At 29.9% G+C, this 20704-nt stretch overlaps 2 protein-coding genes across 4 annotated transcripts; both read left to right on the plus strand.

The window, feature by feature from the left end:
- The first annotated feature begins 252 nt into the window (after positions 1 to 252).
- Positions 253 to 10331, plus strand: LOC126655359 (MADS-box protein FLOWERING LOCUS C-like). Of its 3 annotated transcripts, XM_050349500.2 has the most exons (7): positions 255 to 630; positions 3744 to 3866; positions 3953 to 4052; positions 5265 to 5306; positions 6695 to 6736; positions 6852 to 6944; positions 10135 to 10331. In XM_050349500.2, the coding sequence occupies exons 1-6, from the start codon at positions 443 to 445 to the stop codon at positions 6939 to 6941; spliced, it is 585 nt and encodes a 194-aa protein (XP_050205457.1). In that variant the 5' UTR covers positions 255 to 442; the 3' UTR covers positions 6942 to 6944; positions 10135 to 10331. The 3 variants fall into 3 exon arrangements, with proteins under 3 accessions (XP_055962490.1, XP_050205457.1, XP_050205455.1); XM_056106515.1 differs by lacking the exon at positions 10135 to 10331 and having other exon boundaries at positions 253 to 630; positions 6817 to 7315; XM_050349498.2 differs by lacking the exon at positions 10135 to 10331 and having other exon boundaries at positions 6852 to 7315.
- Positions 10332 to 16505: 6174 nt separating this feature from the next.
- Positions 16506 to 18621, plus strand: LOC126657598 (uncharacterized). Its single transcript, XM_050352306.1, has 2 exons — positions 16506 to 17228; positions 18316 to 18621. The coding sequence occupies exons 1-2, from the start codon at positions 16826 to 16828 to the stop codon at positions 18330 to 18332; spliced, it is 420 nt and encodes a 139-aa protein (XP_050208263.1). The 5' UTR covers positions 16506 to 16825; the 3' UTR covers positions 18333 to 18621.
- Positions 18622 to 20704: the final 2083 nt, after the last annotated feature.

Consider the following 20704-nt stretch of genomic DNA (forward strand, 5'->3'; position numbering starts at 1 on the left):
AACTTTTTTTTTTAAATCTCCTAGTTCATAGTCCATCAAATCAAATTTTAGCTTTTGACAACTTTTATTTATTTTTTCGAATACCACCCCATTTAGGCTTAGCAAACCATACCGCCTTTGTCATTACTAAAAACAAGTATACAACACATGCATATACGCCACGTGTATAGTAAGCAGTCGTTTCAAAATTTCAACCGTACGTTGACCTCTTCTTTTTTAAAATGCAAATTTTCTCGTGCATTCTTCATATTCTCTCATCTTCATCTATCACTTCATTCTCTTCCAAATGATTATATCTAAACTAATAAACATTATATTTAATAAAACATGCTTTAAAATTTTATAATATAGTACAATTTTTTATTCTCTCCTTATATGAACTCTTATTAGCCATTCAATATTTTATAATTTTTTTGTTGGTGAGGCGGATTAGGGTCAAAAAATGGGGAGGAAGAAGGTGGTTATGAAGCGGATTGAAGATAAGAACAGCCGTCAGGTGACGTTTTCTAAACGGCGTAACGGATTGATGAAGAAAGCTCGTGAGATCTCCGTTCTTTGCGACTGTGAACTCGCCGTTATTATTTTCTCTAATAGCGGCAAACACTATCACTTCTCTAGCACCAACTCTAGGTATGCACTCTATATATGATTTTTCATTTTCTGTTTGGTTCCCTAGAAAATTAGCTGCCACAAAGGAAAATGTACTAATTAGTTTCGCTGTCTAGTGTGATTTTTTCTAGGGTTTTGGTGGTTTTATTACTTTTGAATTGATTAATTTGATTTGTGTAGCTGGCTGCATCTTACTCGCTTCATTTACGGTTAATTTTTGCAATTATAAACTCTGCCTTCATAATTTTGACGTTATGTTTAGGAGCATTGAATCACAGTCATTGCCATCTGTACGTTGTTTTTGAGGACACGTTGGTTAGGGTTTACAAATGCCAACTATGTTTGTTATGGAAAGAAAATCAGAGACGCGTGTTGGGTAAATTTTGTTTGTACTAATTCTCTGAATCATTATCCAATTTAGGCTTGTTTGTTGCGTGATTGATTTATATTCAATATTAGCTGTTAATTTAGTAGCTCATTTTGTTCCAATTACTATGAGACAACCACCGATAGTTGCTCTAATTTGATAGGTCCAATTTATAATAGCAGAATATATGAAGATTATTTTTGGACTCGTATATAAATAAAAATATTGGTTGCTGAAAATTTTGAAATTAAAAACAACAAAAATGATAACTTTTAAATGTGTTTTTAAAAACATAAAAGCATAATAGACGAACTTGAAATGAGAAGTTGGAGGCCATGTTTAAAATGAAATATCTACAAAAATAATGAACTCGTCATAAAAACTATGATAATTTTTCAACTAATTAATTAATTTAAAAGTTTAAATTGTTAGGTGAACTCCAACAATAATTTTATCATCTCCAACACATCAATTCCTACATGCTAATAGCTATTTACTCTACCTTGTATTCACATAATTGAGTAATCGTCGTCCATTCAATTATTTAGTTTTTTTTGGATAAACTCAATTATTTAGTTAAATAAATGAAACTTGCTAAAGATCAATTATAGACCTTTTAATCATTGAGCTTTTTAACCACTAAAGCGCGGACACTTTTCAGAGGTGCCGCATGCTAGGAGTGGCACACGCAGACTCTCGAAACACGTATTGGACACGGCAGGGATACGTATAGGACACTTATTTTGTTATGTTCCATGCATATTAACATATAATTAAATTTCTGTGTCTCCGACGTGTTTGTGTCTCGTTTTAAGAAAATGCCGTTTGCCGCACCGTGTTCATATCTTTACTCATATGCATACTCGTGTAGGTGCTCATAGTTCTTTACTAATCCACCAGATTAACCATATTAACATGATTCTTGAGTTGGGGGAAAAAATTACTATTATCCCTTTTATAATTAGGTCAATTGTTTTCAAAATTTAGTATTTTCTTAAATAGAAATTTTATTTATCTAAATATCTATAAAATAGTTTTGATTTTAGCTAATAATAAGGACTGTGTCACACTTGTAGTGGGCGATAATGTTTTCCTCAAAGGTTTGCATTGATGAAGTGACATTTGCAGTCTTCTATATTGAAAATTATTATTCATTTGCATACATGTTAATGCTTACACATATCTTTGCAAGTTCATGCATGCACAACGTAAACTTCAAACTCCTTTTGCCTTTATATAGCTTAAATTAACTATTGGGACTTCTCTTCCTATATAGTACTGAAACCTTAATGGGAGACACGAATTTTTTAATTTTTAATCATTTTTCTGGTGCCTTTTTGAAGGTCATCATTATCTTTTTTGTTTTTTGAAATGCCTACAACGTTAATCTTGCTTTTGCCCATGGAAACAAATTTCCTTTTAGCTATTGTTGATCCTCATATAATACTATTTAACTTTGCTCATATTTCTTAACCAAATTATAATTTTAAGTATTAATCATGAAAGAGATGTGAATTTTTATGATAAAATTAAGTTTTGGAAGTGGAGAACAATTGAATGTTGTATCAAATTATAAAAAGTCATAAGTTTATTTTCTACATTTGACAAATAATCTTTTTGTTCCTCCTTTTGTCCTTTTTTAATAAGTGAGATTAGCTTATTATTAGTAGTATTACTAGCTTAATTCATTTTTAAGTTAGCCCACTAAACCTTTGGGAATGCAAAAGGGAGCTTAGCCACATGGGCTAGAGCTCACTTGCCCTTTTGTACTCTTTTTCCCTAGGTATATTTTTCTACAAATTTCAATTTATATGTATGTGATTGTCTCTTTTAATGATTATTTTCTTTTTTATTCTTCAATATTCTTTTGAATTTTTTCATCATTTCTCCATTCTCTTTTATAGGTTAAAAAAAAAAACTTAAAAGATGTGTTCCTTTGCTTACACTCCAAAAGAAACAAACATCAGCCAATATTACTACTCTACTCTTTGCTTTCCTATTCTCTAACACATCATATATATGCTCAATTATGGTGTAAAACCAAAACCGTTTATCACCAAAAAAAATTGTATACACATTTTTTCAAAACATATTAGTGGAAGTTTAGTAATTGAGAAAGAAAACACTGCAGAAATCATGCGTAAATTGTTGTAGTCACTATGAAAATAATTGTGCTTGTTTGTTTACTTTTTGCTTTCTATATATGATATCAATTAACAAATTACCTAAGGCTCTTGTAGTGCTATACAATAGTAAACTATGGTTTTATTGTAATAGTCATTAGATTTGAATTGAATTGAATATTTTTGTCTTGTATTCTTGGCGTCTCCTGTGTTTATCTTAACAGTTAATATACACTTCCCTACTTTCCGTAACATGCATTTTGTTGTATATTAACTGAAGTTTGAGAACAAAAATGGGCTGTCATATGAGGGGGTTAAAAATAAATGTCGTTACCGACCTACTAGGTCTATTTAAAATGATAACTGAACTTCATTTTTTCTGTTAGGTTACCAACCATCCATTTTGTATGTACCGAGAGGTAACTAAATGATACTTATATATTTTTACTTATGTTGACGATGAAAATAGAATAGTCAGTTAATCTAGTTATACCGGAACAAGCCAAAGAAACAAAATCCAAACAACGTGTTGCTTGTAGTTAGCAAAATTGAGCTCTATAACAAATTGTACTCATTGGTTGTGAGCTCCATCTAGTGTTGAAAAGTAATTGAACTCATAAAATTGGCTTTTCTTTTTATGACAGTTTGCCCAAGATTCTCAATCGATACAACAAAATGCGTCTTGATCAAAGGGACCTTACACATTTCATTCAAGAAGAGTATGCGAGCAGGGCATCATACGTAGAGCTACTGCGGATAGTTGAAACGTAAGTTCTCTAACTATTATATGCCTCTTCTCAATAGGTAAAAGCATCAAACAACTGGTTAACTGAAAAAAAATTAAGTGACACAGGTGCATCGAAGGTTCTAATGATGAGCAGCATACTCTGTCAGACCTTATAAATCTGGAGAACCAACTTGATGCCGCACTGAGAGATACCAGACTTAAAAAGGTTAGTAACACCACTGGACTTAAATATCAATCTGCTCCCTCAACTTGCACATATGACAGTCAATTAATATTAAAATTACTTCTTTTTTCAATTAGTCCGCTAAACTAATCGATTTTTATTAATTAGAGCAAATTTATAAATTTTTAAAACAATTATAGGATGTTAATTGACAAAAACAATTCGACTAATTTATCAAAAATTGAGCTAGATAAAAATTAACAAGTGCGTGAGACTTATTGATAAAAAAGAAAATTTGATATTTTGTTCATTACATATATGTTAGGAAGCAAATTGATATTTAAGTCATTATATGTGGTGCCTCAAGTTTGTTCAGACTACATGCATAGTACCAGTGCCATCATAAATCCAACATCATAGTTCTTGCATTATCACACTATGTTAATTGACTATGATATGTGGTTCACTATCGCAAATGCTGTTAAAATGGTTTCATCTCATCATCGAGAAATTAGGAAAACCTACTCTAATCGTAAGCATACTAATATTATGCAAGAAAATTACGGCTTTCTCGTATTCCAATTTGACTTGGGAAGTTGTTTAAAAGCCATAGGATGTGAGCAATCTCAGCTACAGGTAGCTATTATCTAGAAGCACCCTTGGTTTTATAATCTATCTGCTGAACCATCTAAGATGTCTATGATGTTTTCTAATCTTACACAGACGCTATGCTTTTGGCATCCAGCCTCTGTGAGTTGGTAATAAGTCCATATTCAGGGTAAAGTTAGACATATAATTTTCGGAATATTATGGTTTCTGCTTCCCCTGTATTGCTGATATAACTTCAAATTCTATGACAATTTCTGACTGATCGTTCATAAATATCTCCATAAATACTGCAACTTCCTGCATTATGTGCTCTTACTATTCTGTACGGGCGATAAATGCCATCCATTAGTCACATTCTGCATTTCAGGTTCGTATTTTTGCTTGCAAAAGCAATACCAACTAATAGAGTTAGAATTATAATGAGCTGCAAACAACCAGATGAAATAGATGAACTAACCGTTTGTTGTTGGCTTTGAAAACGACTATGATGAGCCCCTCTATGAACCTTTTCTTTCCTGGTTTTGACACAGAAGTCTTCAAATAGTTATGTTTGTGTAGCAGAAAACTCCTAGTCTCTTCACTGAGATCATGTTCCGCTGCATAATTCTTTTATTCCGTGTTCTCATTGCATCAATGCTCTTGCAGACACAACTAATGGTGGATTCTATAAGTGCTCTTCACCAAAAGGTACGCAGATACTCTTCTTATGAGAGATCTACTTAAAAGTTTGAAGAATAAGTGTGATCAAAATTCAAAAATAATTAATACACAAGTGAAGAACCCTTAGGGATGATTGTCTTGGAATAAAATATCTTGTTTTCTTTCCTGAACTGAACCCAAACTTTTATGTTTGGACCACATAGAATTAAATTTTACCAGTCACTAAACTTCTAATTTTATTTAAATTTGAACACAAAATTTTTATTTGTTTCAATTTAAATATTGAACTTTAAAATAATAAGCAACGGAAAGTTTATATAATTTCAAGATAAATTGAGTGCATGTATGTGGCAACCGGATCTTGTCATGTCATATTTTCTTTTTCATCAATAAGAAATATTGGATCTTCACGGTAGCTAAATTTTCATTTTTTTTTTGTATTTCTGTTGTAAGAGGAAAAATATGTTGTTCCATGACATGGCAAAATCCGATTGCCATAACTTCGTTTGACCTGAAATTACTCCTGTAATTTTGAATTTTAATACCTTAATTAAAATAAATTAAAATTTTATGACCAAAATGAAATAAAGGAAAGTTTAGAGATCACAAAATGGGTTAAATATTTTTACGGTTTGAACTATTGTCTTTTTATAAAATGGCTACCGAATTGTTTAAAATTACATAACGATTACCAAACTATTATTTCTTTACAAAACCGTCACCTAACTATAAAAGTTACAAAACGACTACCGAAATTATAGTTTTTTTTATAAGACGGTTACCGAAGTATAGATATAGACAAGGTCCAAGGAGAAGTTATAGAAAAATTATAGTTCGGTAACAGTTTTGTAAATATAGTTCTTTATAACTGTTTTGTAAAAACATAATAGGGCAGTAATCATTTTATAATTTTCTATAGTTGGTATCTTTTAGGTGATTCTGCTTGCAAATTTCATATTCGTTATTTGCATCCATCGCTGACATATGACAAACTAGTATGACTTCATTAAATTCACTTGTATTATAAAGATTTTGTTTATATAATAGCACACGAAAAAGAAAATGTCTGAAATGGGTTTTGTAAAAACACGAATTTTAGTAGATTATTAAAAGAGTGGAATATTCTCAAAACAAAAAAGAATAGATTATAAATTTAAACTTTTGGGTGTGTCAGAACCGCAAACACTCATTGGAGAATTTGTTGTGCAACCATTTGTTCCTTAACAGAAACTGAGAATAATTAATATGGTGCTGACAGTAAAAAGGTTGCTTTCATTTCATATGCTATTATTATATACATATATATTATGAGATAGGATGAAGGTTAAAACTGGAAATTAATGCATATTTTTTCGAAGTAATGAACAATACATGTTTGATATTTGCTGATCATCTATGTTCTCAAATCTTATCAGAAAACTAAGCTAACAGAGGAAAACGAAGTTCTAGAAAGGGAGGTACGTAATAAAATAAAACCAAACAACAATAATACCGAAGAATTATTCTACTAGAAAACAGATTTACCGACGGATTCAAGGTTGAAGCAATGACAATATTACCTGTTGCTCATAGGTTGAAGCAATGAGAAATATCGTGGAGACGGTGAATGAGCCGAGCAGCAGCAGCCACCATGAAAGGGCAACTTTGAGTTTGCTTCACTAGTAAGTAAGTGCAGTATACTGTTGCCCTTTTCACTTGTTATGGATACCCTTGGTTTGAGGTTTCCTCTTCCACATCACTCTGGTTCTAACATGTATCATTAAGTATCATTAAGTACAAGTGTGATATTTTGATTATGTATCAAGACTTGCAATAAGCATTAGAAATAGAAGCTTTAATTGGTATTATTATTGTCAATATTTTGTTAATATTAGGGCAAATAAGGAGTACTAGGGTTTTGTTGTGGAAAAACAAGAGATGTGAGACATAATAACACTGGACAGGTAGAAGAAAATTAGTAGGGTAGTTGGTGGACACCTATGCTCTAAACATGCAATCCCAATCTTTGCTCTAATTCAACTTTTAGCTTCTTTTTCTATTTGGACAAAATTTAACTTTAGCTTTTAGAGGAAATTAGGCCCAGCACTGTTGCAGCCCTAAATAATCCCACGTATACGGTCCAGTCATTCCTCCTTCAAAATTACTTCAAACTTTAATTTCCTTTTAAACTTACTTTATTGTGCTGCTAAAATACTGTTAATCATAATCATTAACACGGTGGTTTTAATTTCTTTCATCTTAGGCTTGCATGTAATTGAATTGCAATTCCCTTTTCACTTTCAATCTTGTTCTTTCCCGCGTGGCTTTCTCTCTCTCGCTCTGTTTTTTTCTTCTAAGATGGCGGCTACGGCGGTGATGAGCCGCTAGTCAGCTCTTCGATCATTGAAGCACTTGAAGCAGAAGCAAAAATGAGACGATGAGATGAAAATAGACTATGCAGCATTCCTGTGTAATTTTTATTATTAATTTTGTTGGTTTTATTAACTTTATTTGTTAATTGGAAGTTGATTTCGTTTCTGGGTAGTTGTTAAAATCGAGTTGCTAGATATTTGGGTTTCGGATTGGGTGTTGCTAGCGTTGGTTGGGGAGCGATTTTTAAAGATCCAGCGGTAGCTTCTATGGAGGTGTATGGCAGAGTGATCAATTTGTGGATTATTGTGACGGCGCAATAGCAATAGCTAATTTGGTGGAGCAGTTGGGTTACAGTTTGACTTGATCACTCTAACTTGAACATTAATTAGAAAAAAACAAAACATAAAAAATAATTAACATGTTTTAATGAGAAATTGGAAAATTGAAAACTGATTAACAAAAACTGATTAATAACTAAAATTAGAAAATTTGATATGTTTCTATTGTGCTTTATTAGTGGTCTTTATTTCAGAAAAAACTCTCCATTTTTACACTTTGCCTCAGATAGATGACAGAGTTCTACAGAAAAAACACCCGAGAGACAGATGAATTGTATGGCCCATTTTAAAATTGTTATGTAAATGAATTTAACAAAGGTTTTTTTTTGCCCATTTAATTTGGCACAAAATAATAATGAAATTACAATGTAACATCTTAATTTTAATAATTTTAATTTATTTTATTTTTTTAGTAAAACGATAGTAAACGGTTAGTAAATTAATCTATCTTTTAGCAAACGGATAGTATACTGTTAATAAACAGATAATAAATTAATTATACTTTATACTTAAAATACAAATTTATTATTAGTTTATTATCAGTTCACTACCTATTTATTATTGGTTAACTATCGATTTTTTATTAGTTAACTATCGGTTTAATATCAGTTGACTACCGGTTCACTATCAGTTTAATATCAGTTGATTACCGATTTATTATCAGTTGACTACCGGTTTACTATCCGTGGACTACCGATTTATTATCGGTTGATTACCGGTTTACTATCCGTTGACTATCAGTGTACTATCGGTTGGTTGTCGGTTTACTATCGGTTGACTGCCGGTTTACTATCGACTGACTATCGGTATATTAAAAAAATAAATTTATTATTGGTTTACTATCGGCTCACTACTGATTTACTAAGAAATTAGTAGTTTACTATCATTTCACTAAAAAATGATTCATTTCTAGATGTTCTTCATTAACATTCCTTTTACTGCATTAGTTTTTGATTAATAGTCAATTGTTTGTTCTGATATTGATAATATTATTATAAATTTAGTCAACTAACTAGTCAGACTAGTATTTTAATTATATTCAAATTAAGAAACCTAAAATACATTAGTTAGTTTTAATTGATGTAATAATGGATTATTAAACTATTAGTGAGCTATTAGTAAACTAAAATAAAACCATTAATTTAAAAGAAACAGATTAATTTTTCCAAACCCAAATGCTTATCTAATATACAACCTCAATAAACAGATGAAACCATAAAACAAAACCTGATTTCAAGAAATGTTGAACTAAAAATCAAAGATTACATCATAAAAGCAGATCAAGAGTACCAAGATCATAAAAAGCAAAAAAACCCAGAAACACAAACAGATCAAGACCCATACAGCAAAATTAACCGGAGAATGGGAGTAAGACTGGCGAGATCTACTATGGTGAATGAAGTGAAGTTCTCGGAGGCGATTAGCTCGGAGCATTGACGGCGCATTTTTCTCTCGATCAAGTCATTAATTTTTGAATCTACACTCTTGAGTGAAAAAATTACTCAATTATCGACAGATCGTCGTGGAGATTTAAGAAGAAACAGGAAAAGGACGACTTGTTGGATTAGGAAGAGTTGTATTGTTCTATTATTAGAAATTTGTATTTTTCAGTTTAAGAAAGTTAATTGTGAAAGAAAGATGAGTCAGCGCCGTAGGTCATCAATTCGGTTTGGTCAAACAGTATAAGTGGGATTAAGTATCCACCGTACGGGTAATTATGATTTTTTCTCTAGCTTTTATAATTGCTTTTCATGCATATACATGGGTTGGCTATCCACTCGGCCCATTTAGGTCTAATACTTTTGGGCTGGGTTTGGAAATTAGATGTATATATATGATAATTGGGCTCGGTATCTACTCGGTCCATCTAGGTATGATTTGTTCTGAATGGATTTGGAAATTAAACCTTTACATGAAGTATGGTCTGAGCCTGAGCCAGTGCTGAGCCCATAATAAGATTTATCAAAATATATGTATTTTTTTTTATATAATTGGTGGAGGGGGAGCGCTAGTGAGTTAGAACTCACGACCTTGACAATTTACTGTTCATCGTCTATATTATTTGAGTTACAACTCGTTGGTCCAAATATATTTGTTTTTTTGTAATATTACGCCAAGTTAATTTGATTGTTTTCTTTCTAAAACATTTGTTTTGTTCTTTTTAGTTGCATAAAGGATGCAAAATTGTCCAAGTTAAGACTCTGGGTAGGTAATATATGGACAGGGAAGCATGGATTGAATTTCAAATTTAAGGAAAAATACAACTTTAATGGCATGGCATGTATAAGAAAACCCTTCACGCATGCTACAATTGCATCTTTTGTCACTTATCCTTCCTTGCAAGACTCAACAAAATCAGCTGTTGTATCTCTAATTATAAATAAATTCAACTTTTAAAAAAATTGTAATTGGAAAGTGTAGTAACATATTAATAATTATTAGAATGAATAATTTATAACTATTTTTATGGTCGGAGAAAGTCAACAAATAAGTTTTTAAATATTTCATTTAATGAAATGCATTTTCAAATATTCCACTTAATAATACTTGAACAAAAATAATCTTATAAATAAGGATAATATAAAAATATTTAAAATAAAAAGTTAAAGAGGTTTATTATTTGGAACAGATGAAAGCAATAAATTAGATAATTTTTTGAAATGAATGGAGTATTAATATAGCATTTGATGAATTGTTAAGTTTAATGACTATAAAATTACCTACATGGTTTGGCTTAAAATACTATTCCTGTAAAAAAATAAACTAGCAAGATGATAATTTATTTAAAGAAAACATTAATTTACTTTTTTATATTATAAACTTTAAGTTGGACAATTTAATTATCACTTTTTTTAAAAAAAAATTGCAGTGTTGATGAATAATTTAAATACTAAAAATGTAATAGTAGGAAAGAAAGTATGACACATCTATAAATGTTGTAATGATAGTTTTTTAAAATGTTAAATATACATAAAAATGGGTTACATATGCTAAATCTTATTAAACTACAGTGACTATAAATTAAAATTATTATCAGCTACAAATTCAAAAATATTACTAAATCTAAATAGCATTGAATTTTAAAAATATATATGAACACTTCCAACCAAACACCTACTAATTTATTTCTAAAATGACATAACGTTATCATTAATATAACTCAAGCTTTGGTTCTTTTCTTCAAAAGTAAATGCAATCAAATCTTTTTTAGATCGTCGGACATGTCACACCCACGAATGAGAAGCAAGCAACCATGTATATAAATATATAAAAATAATAAATAATAATTGTGTCTACATTGAGTTTTAATTCTTTATCAATATTTCATATAAGAGTTTTATTGTTATGAATAATTATGTAATTGGGTCATGAAGAGAAGTTCTCTGTGACTTTTTGGCTGTTCAAAACAAATAGTGTGACCCTTAATTGGGAGGTATTAACCAATAATTAACCAATGGCAGAGTAATCAAATAAAATCAAAGCGGTTACAAAATTTGATTAATTGATGATAGAAAGGTTAAATAAAAGTTGAGAATTGAACTTGCACTTAATCATATTCAAATTATTTTTTTGAACGTTTTAAATATATAACTCGGCGATCTATCATCTCTACTCGATTGTTATTTTAAACCGTAAATTGACTGCTTGATCTTTAAATATGTCTGATATAAGAACATTAAAAAAAAATCAGTAACAATGATTCAGATCTCCTTTTCATCAATATATTCATACAAATCAAGTAAAGATTAAAATAAAATATTCATAAAAATATACATCCATGAAAAAAAAGCTATTTACGGATTTGAAGTTTGTATTTTAAAAATTAAAATCAATTTGATACTAAAATAAAATAGCAAAGGGACTATTTCCAATCAATAAAGTGACGATTGGTGGATTAAAATATAAATAATGATGAAAAAGATAAAACAAGAGAATGAGAGAAAAATATATTATCATTTAATTAATATAAAAGTCAGTGGTTAATTTACGGTCAGCCAGATCACCAGTCTAGTCAATATTAAAATAAGTATATACTCTATAGAAGTAGATGAAAATAAGAGAATATGAAACTTGTGTCAGCAAAGGTATTTCAAAATGCAAAAAAAAAAATAGCAACCCAATAAAATGTGGTCGGAGGAAAAATAAATTGATGACTATATGAACTTCATATGTGATATTTGGACGAATAATAGTCATATAAACTAAGCTACCTACGTTAGTGTGATATAAGCTCAGATTCGGCTGTGCGCAACCATTAGAAATATAATAACAAGCACTGAGCTTAATTGGAGTATAAATAGTTGTAATATCAGAAAGTTGAGCACGTTTAAAAATATCAAAAAATATTTAGATTGATATATAAATATCTTTTTGGAAAAGAAGCAACTTTAATATTTAAAAAGCAACGAAAAAGGCCCAAGTACCTTATAGTTAAACAACGAAGTATCATCGATCATATCGTTGATTTAGACTTCAACATATTGATACTAACATCCTCATCGCTTGTAATAATCATATGATCGGCATATAATAAAAGTAATATCCGACCAACTGAAGTACGTTATACACATAATGCATAATTTTGATTGCTGAGATGGAAATCAATTGAAGTAATTATAGTAGAGAACTTTTCGTACAAGGCGCGAGGAGCCTATTTGATGCCATGAAATGTCTTTCTGAGTTGATGTTCAAGATCGTAAGGAGGAACCATATTTAATTTTTAAGAGATTAAAGACGTAATCAATTCATTTAGGTTATATTTCAATGCGAACGGAAGCAACATTAAATAAGAGTTCGAATTGTAGTTATTTTAACAATAAGAACAAAAGTCTCATAATTCTTACTTCAAATCTGATAATAATTTTTAGCAACCAATTTGTATATTTCAATAGTTTTATCAAATTTAGTCTTAAATTATAGATGTAATGGAAATTGGAAACCAATTTTAAACGTAGAAAGGGCACTAAAAATGTGTGTTTAATGAAGAGCAGTTAATTGTTTGGCTACAAACCCAACAATTAATTAATAATTAAAACAATAACAAATTAACAAGTCAAAATCAACGGTAAAATTTCCCCATTAGAATGTCCAAACCCTCATCGATTATAGACATTGTAAGCTCTTAACTTGCATCTTAATGGAAAATACTCTTAAACAAAAAAAAAAGAATACATTATTATGAAAAAATAATACTAACAAAAGAAAATACATTATGGAATGCTCAGAATAGTTAGAATCTTTAAAAGAAGATGCCATTCGTCTGAAGAAAAATAAAAAAAAATATCAAAAGTTCGAGTGGCTGAAGTTGAAACAGCTATCGGATCTATTATGAGATAACCACGAGGCGCTCAATAGACATTTTTGGACTTTGAATCAACGCACAATAGAAACATCAAGTGGTTCTTTTTTCTTCTTTAATAAATTTCTTTTTCCATGTGAGAAGTTAGAGTATATAATCAAATAATATAAGTGCTAAGTAGAAATTATGGGTGCAAATTTTTCTAGGGACACTCCCTTGTCCTCAATTATTAAAAAAAGAAATTAAAATTATTGTTATCATAAAAAAGTATAGCATTATTCTTGATAGATCTATATAAGTATTATGAGCAATTCTAACGCTACTACAAAATATTATTATAAATTTCAAAACACAGGTGAGTTTTGCAAGCGCTCTTCTGCTTTAAGTAACGTTGTCGATTTAAACCATATTTAAATATGCAGTCAGAAGCGGATCTACGTTAAGACTAGAGTAGGCTTAAGTCCGGACTGCCGTCGAAAAATCAGAGGTCGATGGTGTAGCAATGGAGGAGCGGATGGTGAAGTTGCAAGCTTTTGGTTAATTAGCCATGGCTCTTTTTTAACATTTGGGCCCTTTTTTAACTTTAAACAGGACCACATCGTTTATCCTCTTGTGTTAGAAGCAGCCCTTAATAGATATAGTACTAAGGAGAAATTTAAATTATCAATTCAAATTAACCCAATAATTTTCAAACCAATTTAATAATTCTCAAATCAATTTATTGACCTTCTTTTAAATTTTCTAAAAATTTCAACGCCATTTTCTAACTTAACATAAATACCTCTAAAAAATTTAATCACTAACTTCGATAATTTATAATCTTTTCTCTTTCAGAACAAACCCATCTCCAATTTCAAGTAAATTTTATTTTTTAAACCTATTTGTAAGATTTTATCTGTATTATTATGTAACAATTGTATTAAATTATTGTTTTTAGGTTAATTGAATTGAATAGTCATGAAAAATAAAAAAATATAGTATTTTTTTAAAAAGATTGTGACCATTTTATTTATTTTGTAGATAATTAATTTTATTTAATTGATTGATGAATTTTATCATTTAATTTTTTATGAATATTTGAAAAAAATGTCTCCATAAAAATTAATTAAAATTAATATAGAAGGTTATTGTAATATTTATTATTGTTTTCTATTAATATAAATTTTGTACATATATATATTATTTATATTCTCAAAAAACATTATTTGTATGTCATTAAGCCCAGGTTGGTAAAAATTCCTAAATCTGCCACTGTATGCAGTCGTTTAGAATTTAAAGTTAGAGTTTACCTCTTGTAAAGGACTTATATGATTCAAATGAGAATTAGTCTGAATGTAAAAAAATTAATAATATCATATCATACTTGAAATCTGTTCAAAAAAATTCATGAATCTTATACCAAAAATTTTAAAAAAATTATAATTATAATAATACGGGATGGACTTTTATAGTTGGTAAACAATTTTAAAATTTTATTAATGGTTAAAAAAATTAATTAGAAATAATTTAATGATTTTATATGTTTATGATTTCATTAAATATGGTTTTACATAAAATTGATAGGATTATAAGGAAAGGTATAAACTTTCTAGATAGCACTAGGTAAAAGAAGTCTTGCTTTACTGTAATCTTAGCTGTAATTTTAGTCTAAGTGCCATTGATAGATCTGAGACTTTTATAACCAATATTATTATATTAATAACATATTCCTTTTATTAAAAGTAATTAAAAAAAATTATATTATTTTTTAATAATAAATATAGAAAATATTCGCATCAACATTCTAAATCAATACCTATTATAATTACATCATTATAGTGTAATTGTTTTTTCAATATTACTGTCTGGACGATGATTAAAAAAAGTTTTATTTTATTTTTTTATCTATTGGCTTACAATTGAGTAAATTGTAAAAAAAAAAAAACAAGTTACCATTGAGTATTTTTTATTGACAAAATCTTACCACAAACATTATGTATTTTCATACTACATTATTATATTTACATTGTATCAGTGTATTTAAATTTTAGAAAAATCTATTCAATTTTAGAAATTATCACTAATTTTAGAAAATGGATAATGTATTTTCTGAGTTGTTTGTAAGGACATAATTCACTATATTATCAAATAACAATTTAATATATAATTAAATATTAATTATCAAGTGTAATATTTCTTTTTTATAGGTCAATTGCAGTAAGCATTCTATATAAAATTATTTCATCAATGCAATTAATAAAATATATAAAATATATTTTTATATAATATAATTTGAAATATAAATAAATTAACATGAAATACATTACGCTAGAGGTGGCCATGGGCCGGGTCATCCCGTGAACCGGCTCGAAACTGGCCTGGTCAAACCCGGTCCGGAACCGGTAAAACTCGAAACCGGACTAAAATCGGTCCGGAACCGGTAAAACTCGAAACCGGGTCGGAACCGACAGTTCCGGGTCGAAACCGGCAGTTCAAGGGTCGAACTCGTTGATAAAAAATATATATTATATATTTAAAATATATATTATATCTTTATCATATAATATAATTACTTTTGCAATAAAATATATGTTATATTTATTTTAGTTAAAGTTTTGGTTAATTTTTTATTTTTTTTTAAAAGATAATTCTTTATTTTCTTATAATATTATCTCCGTGAGTTATTTAACTGTTAAATTACATTTTTTATTAATTAAATTTCAATTTTATTTTTAATTTTTTTCTAAACCGTCTTAAACCGGAACTGGAACCGTCCGGTTTCTAACCGTTACAGAACCGTCTCTTAGACGGTTCCGGACCGGTTTCACTATTTCTTGAACCGTGATCCGGCGATTCCAAACCGGAACCGTCGGGTTATGAACCGTGGCCACCTCTACATTACGCATTTCTGAAGTTTGTTATTTTGAATGCCGTATAATTACAAATTTTTCACTCTTAAATAAACAGAAATTCTCAACAGCTCGTCAAATCACAAAACCCCCACGCGCTTCAACACACAACACTACACCGACATTAACATGAGATCACTTTTACCCCATCAAGATAAGGTCCCACGTCATCCCAGCGCCAACCTTTCAAACGCTCTCTCTAATCCAATTCGCGTTCTCCTCACGCTCCTCATCAACACGTGGGCCTATACCTCCCAACTTTTCAAACAATAATAATTATTATTATCTCTTAAATGTAATTAATTTATTAACGGATAAAGCTATATATATATACGTGGATACATATCTTTTCCTTGCAATTTTTCTCTCGAACCAAACGCTGAAGAGAAAATCTTGCCGTTTCTTTATTCGTACAATCGCCGCGTCGTCGCTTTTTACTTTCTCTAGAAAACAAGAATTTCCCGAGAAACAAACAAAATTTTGCCTACGATTTATAATACGACGCAGCACCTCTGATAAGTTTCTCTCCAATCAAATAGATAAAGAAAAGATTTTATGTTTATCCACTCGCCTCGATCTTAGCAAAATCAAGAGATTCTGTTCAAAAATTCATTAACGGATTAGGTTAAAACTTAAAAAAAAACTCAATTATTTTCTTTCTAAAGAAAAATGATGAGAAGTTCAAATCAACAGCAACAAGATCATCAATCGAGAATTTTTTATGAGCTATCAGCTTTAGTTCTCAATTTGCTACGCTCACCGCCGTCGCCGTCGCCGACGAGTTCGTATTCGGATCAATCGGGGACTGGTTCGGAGTTGAGGAGGCGGAGGGCGGTGGGGCAGATAACGCCGGCGGGATTTGCGTCGTTGATGTTGGGGATATCGATGGCGTTGATGTTGTGTGGATCGGTGACGTTTTTTATTGGGTTTATATTGATGCCTTGGGTTCTTGGATTAGTGATGGTTTTTTATGTGGCTGGGATTGTTTCTACTTTATCTATGTTAGGCCGTTCGATTCTTTGTTATGTTTTGTCTCCTCCTCCTCCTTCTCCTACGAAGGATCAAATTCCCTGTAAGTAAATCTTTTTTATTAAATCTGCAGTTTTTTTTTGTTTTTCTATGCGAAGAATTGAACCCGCGGCTTAGGAGAATGCTGTATGAGCTAGCAGGATGTTGTTTAGTGCTTATACTATTTGAATTATGGCTCGAAGTTTATATTTTCTGATTATGATTTTTCTTGTTTGTTTCATTGAGCTTAGATTTTAGTTTTTTTTGTTGGTACTCTTTTTTTGTTTGTTTAATTCATTGGATTGATTAGAGAATTTGCGAATTATGTAGTAATTTGGTGAAAGATTTTTTTTTTTGTGTGTGAATTTGATTTGATATTTTGTCTGAAGTGGCAAATTTTATTGTAACCAAAAATATTTCCTGAAATTATTGATATATCAACAAAAAAAAAAGAATTCTTGAGCTTATGGGTCAGCTGAATTTTCTATTTTTAGATTGTAATGCTGTCGTGTAGATAAGTTTGTTAGGAAGGAATTTGCCGATTTTCATTCTGTTTTTGTGTGTTTTCATGTGCCATTAAATGAAAGCTAGACCTTTATCATGGTTAGGACCATCGAATTGCCAAAGAATAAACTCTGCCATTGTTTCCATCAACCAGTACTCAATGGGCAAGCTAACTGTGTGATTCGATCAGAATTTTGTTCGGTAAATTGTTCGAATATTTGCATAGTTGTCCATTAATTTCTTGATGGTATATATCTATTTTGCTCTTTAGATATTCAATTAATTTCATTCAACTTGCAAGTGATCTCTGCTCCTCTACTATTGTTCTTGCATGATGAACTTTGATCTTTTTGTGTATGAAGTTGGAAATGTCTGTGTTTATAAAATGTTTAAAGTTCATTGATGTGTTCTTCCATTTATTTTCTTTCTCTGGAACACATGTACAATTTGATTGATTCTGTTTGGAACCAGGGCAGATAGGGGATTTCTCGACACAACTCAAAGATGAAATCTTTTTTGTCTGAAATGATATGTTTGTTCATTTGGAACATATATTTGCATAGCTAGCGAGTTATTTTCTCTGCAATTCGTGTTAGTGTATGCAAATGTTGGAAAGTTTATTAATTCTATTCTCCGGAATACTGCAGCATGGAAACTTTTGTGAGAGAGGAGGTTGCGCAGAGGAGTTAATAGGAGGATTTAGCAGCTTGAGAAGATATACTGAGAAGATAAAAATTGGAAGCTTTTGAAAGTATTGATGGCAGGAATTGTGGATAACTGTTGTTCCTGAAGACTGAAATTTGTGGATATGGTATGGCCTCTTTATTTAGTCAAAAATAGTGGATTATTGAAGGTTTTTTAAAGACCTATATTGTAATGAATTCCATACTTTTGAGATGAAATGGGAGGATTATCCCCATTTCTTCTCTAATATTCAATTTCTATTTTAGTAAGCATCGGAATTTCAGGGATCGTCTCTATTGCATATTTCATTTCTTATCTTCTTCGTAGTTCGGCGGCGGCTGTGTTTGAATCCTTGGAGAGAAGGTTTTAAAGATAGTAGTAAAAACCTGAAATTTAATAGAAAATAGCAAACTTGTGACTTGTACTGTTTTGAAAAAGAATGGAACAGACCAGATTATAAGTCAAGAATTTGAATGAATTGAAAATGGGCAACTTGTTTGTAAGAGATAAGGCCAGAAGGGGCATGAATGGATGTAGTGTTGTGCCTTGATGATAAGAGTATGTTGCTAACTTTTGAATTATTAATTAATGTTCATGATGCTTTTCCTATTTGAATACTCCCTTCAAAAGATTAATAAATAAAATTTGTTTTGGAGTTTTAATTTCTTAATTTGATTGTTGGTTAGTGTTAATTCAATGATGACTTGTTTTTAATTTATATAAGCAATAGTATTTTGTATCTTAATTTATTAATCATAATTAAATCTCATTTATCTCTTGTAAGTTTTTTTTATGAAGATATTTTCTCTATATTTAGGATGCCTAAAAATTGCCTATTTTTCTGAAACCTCTGTATAAATGATTGTTTTTTTTAATCAGTCCTAAAAGTCAGTAAGCTCCTAGAAGTCAATAATGAAGAAAGTGATTGTAGTATAGATTTTTTTAAAAAAAATTTAATATAGATTGCTTAAGCTTCTTCTAGTAGTGTAATTTTATATGGTCCTTTCAGGTCTATTAAGCTACAATGATGAACAATAATTTAAGAAATTGATGTGTCATTCTAATTGAAACTTTTGGCATATTGTGATTGATGAACACTTGCAGCCATTATTTGAGCAGGCGAAGATAAGCCTTTATATCCGGTGAATAGTTTATCTTTTTATATCCAAGTGGCAGATTTCGGACGATTTTGTCTTCGGTGGAATTTGAATGTGTTTCTGTTACTTGAGGTTATTTTTGTGGGAACTCTAAACTAATCTCAGTTGTAGGATAAGTTTTGTTATGAGACATTTGGACATAACTACTCATCTTTTGGGTTGGTGTCGCCCCAAACTCCGTGATACCTAAATTTATGGAGTTTGGATCAGTTTGACATTTATACTATAGTTTATAACAATTTCAAGTATAAGAATTGAAAACATAAATTAATTTAAGAAAGAGCAAATAAAATCACTAATCAAATTATAATATTAGTGTGAGAAGTAATGTTATATAACCTTTTTTAACCCACCTGACGTGTCAATAAAATAGTAAATGCATTATAAGTTATTTTTTTAGATATATATTTTAGAGGGGAATTGGACGAAATGAATGTTGTCACGTAAAAAGAGACAATAAAAGTGATACAAAATGGTAGGTTAAATAGTAATATTTTTCAAGTGTGAAATTAGAATAGGTGAAACTCCAGTTATTATATTTTTTCTTAGTACTAAGAGGTTATTTGGTTTAAAATTGGAAATCGGAATGAGAATATTTGAAAATGAGAATGATTGTTTTAATTTTTTATTTGATTCAAAATTAGTATAGGAATGAAAATGAGTAAAATTTAATAAAAACTATTTATAAATAATATTTTTTAAAATATTTTTTTATATTAAAAAATGTTTTTAAAAAATAGTAATTTTTTATTATTCTAAATTTCGCAACTAATACATGTCTTCCAAGTAACAAACATATGATGTGACGCATATTTTCTTGGCAATTTCTTACGGTGAAGGTAAATTCGGTCCAGTAGCTTAATGCCACCAAAAGACCATGTTTATAAAGGATCAATACATTGGAGCTGATCATTATTTGAATCTAATGTAAAGAAATTAAATGAACAAAGGATCAACGCGCCTGCTGAACTTGTGACACGGGATCATTCAATCCAAATTATACTTTTTTGCGCAAATAATCCAAAACTCTTCCATTTTAAGTTAAATAATCAATAATTGTATTTTTAAAATGCGTAAAACACAAATCGGAAGCGAGGGATTTAAAAGACAAAATTAAATATTTTTTAAATTGTTGCGATATAATTATTCTAAATCTATTTTTTAAAATAAAAATATAAATTATGGGATTATTTAA

Source organism: Mercurialis annua, linkage group LG7, assembly GCF_937616625.2.
Source record: "Mercurialis annua linkage group LG7, ddMerAnnu1.2, whole genome shotgun sequence".
Lineage (NCBI taxonomy): Eukaryota > Viridiplantae > Streptophyta > Magnoliopsida > Malpighiales > Euphorbiaceae > Mercurialis > Mercurialis annua.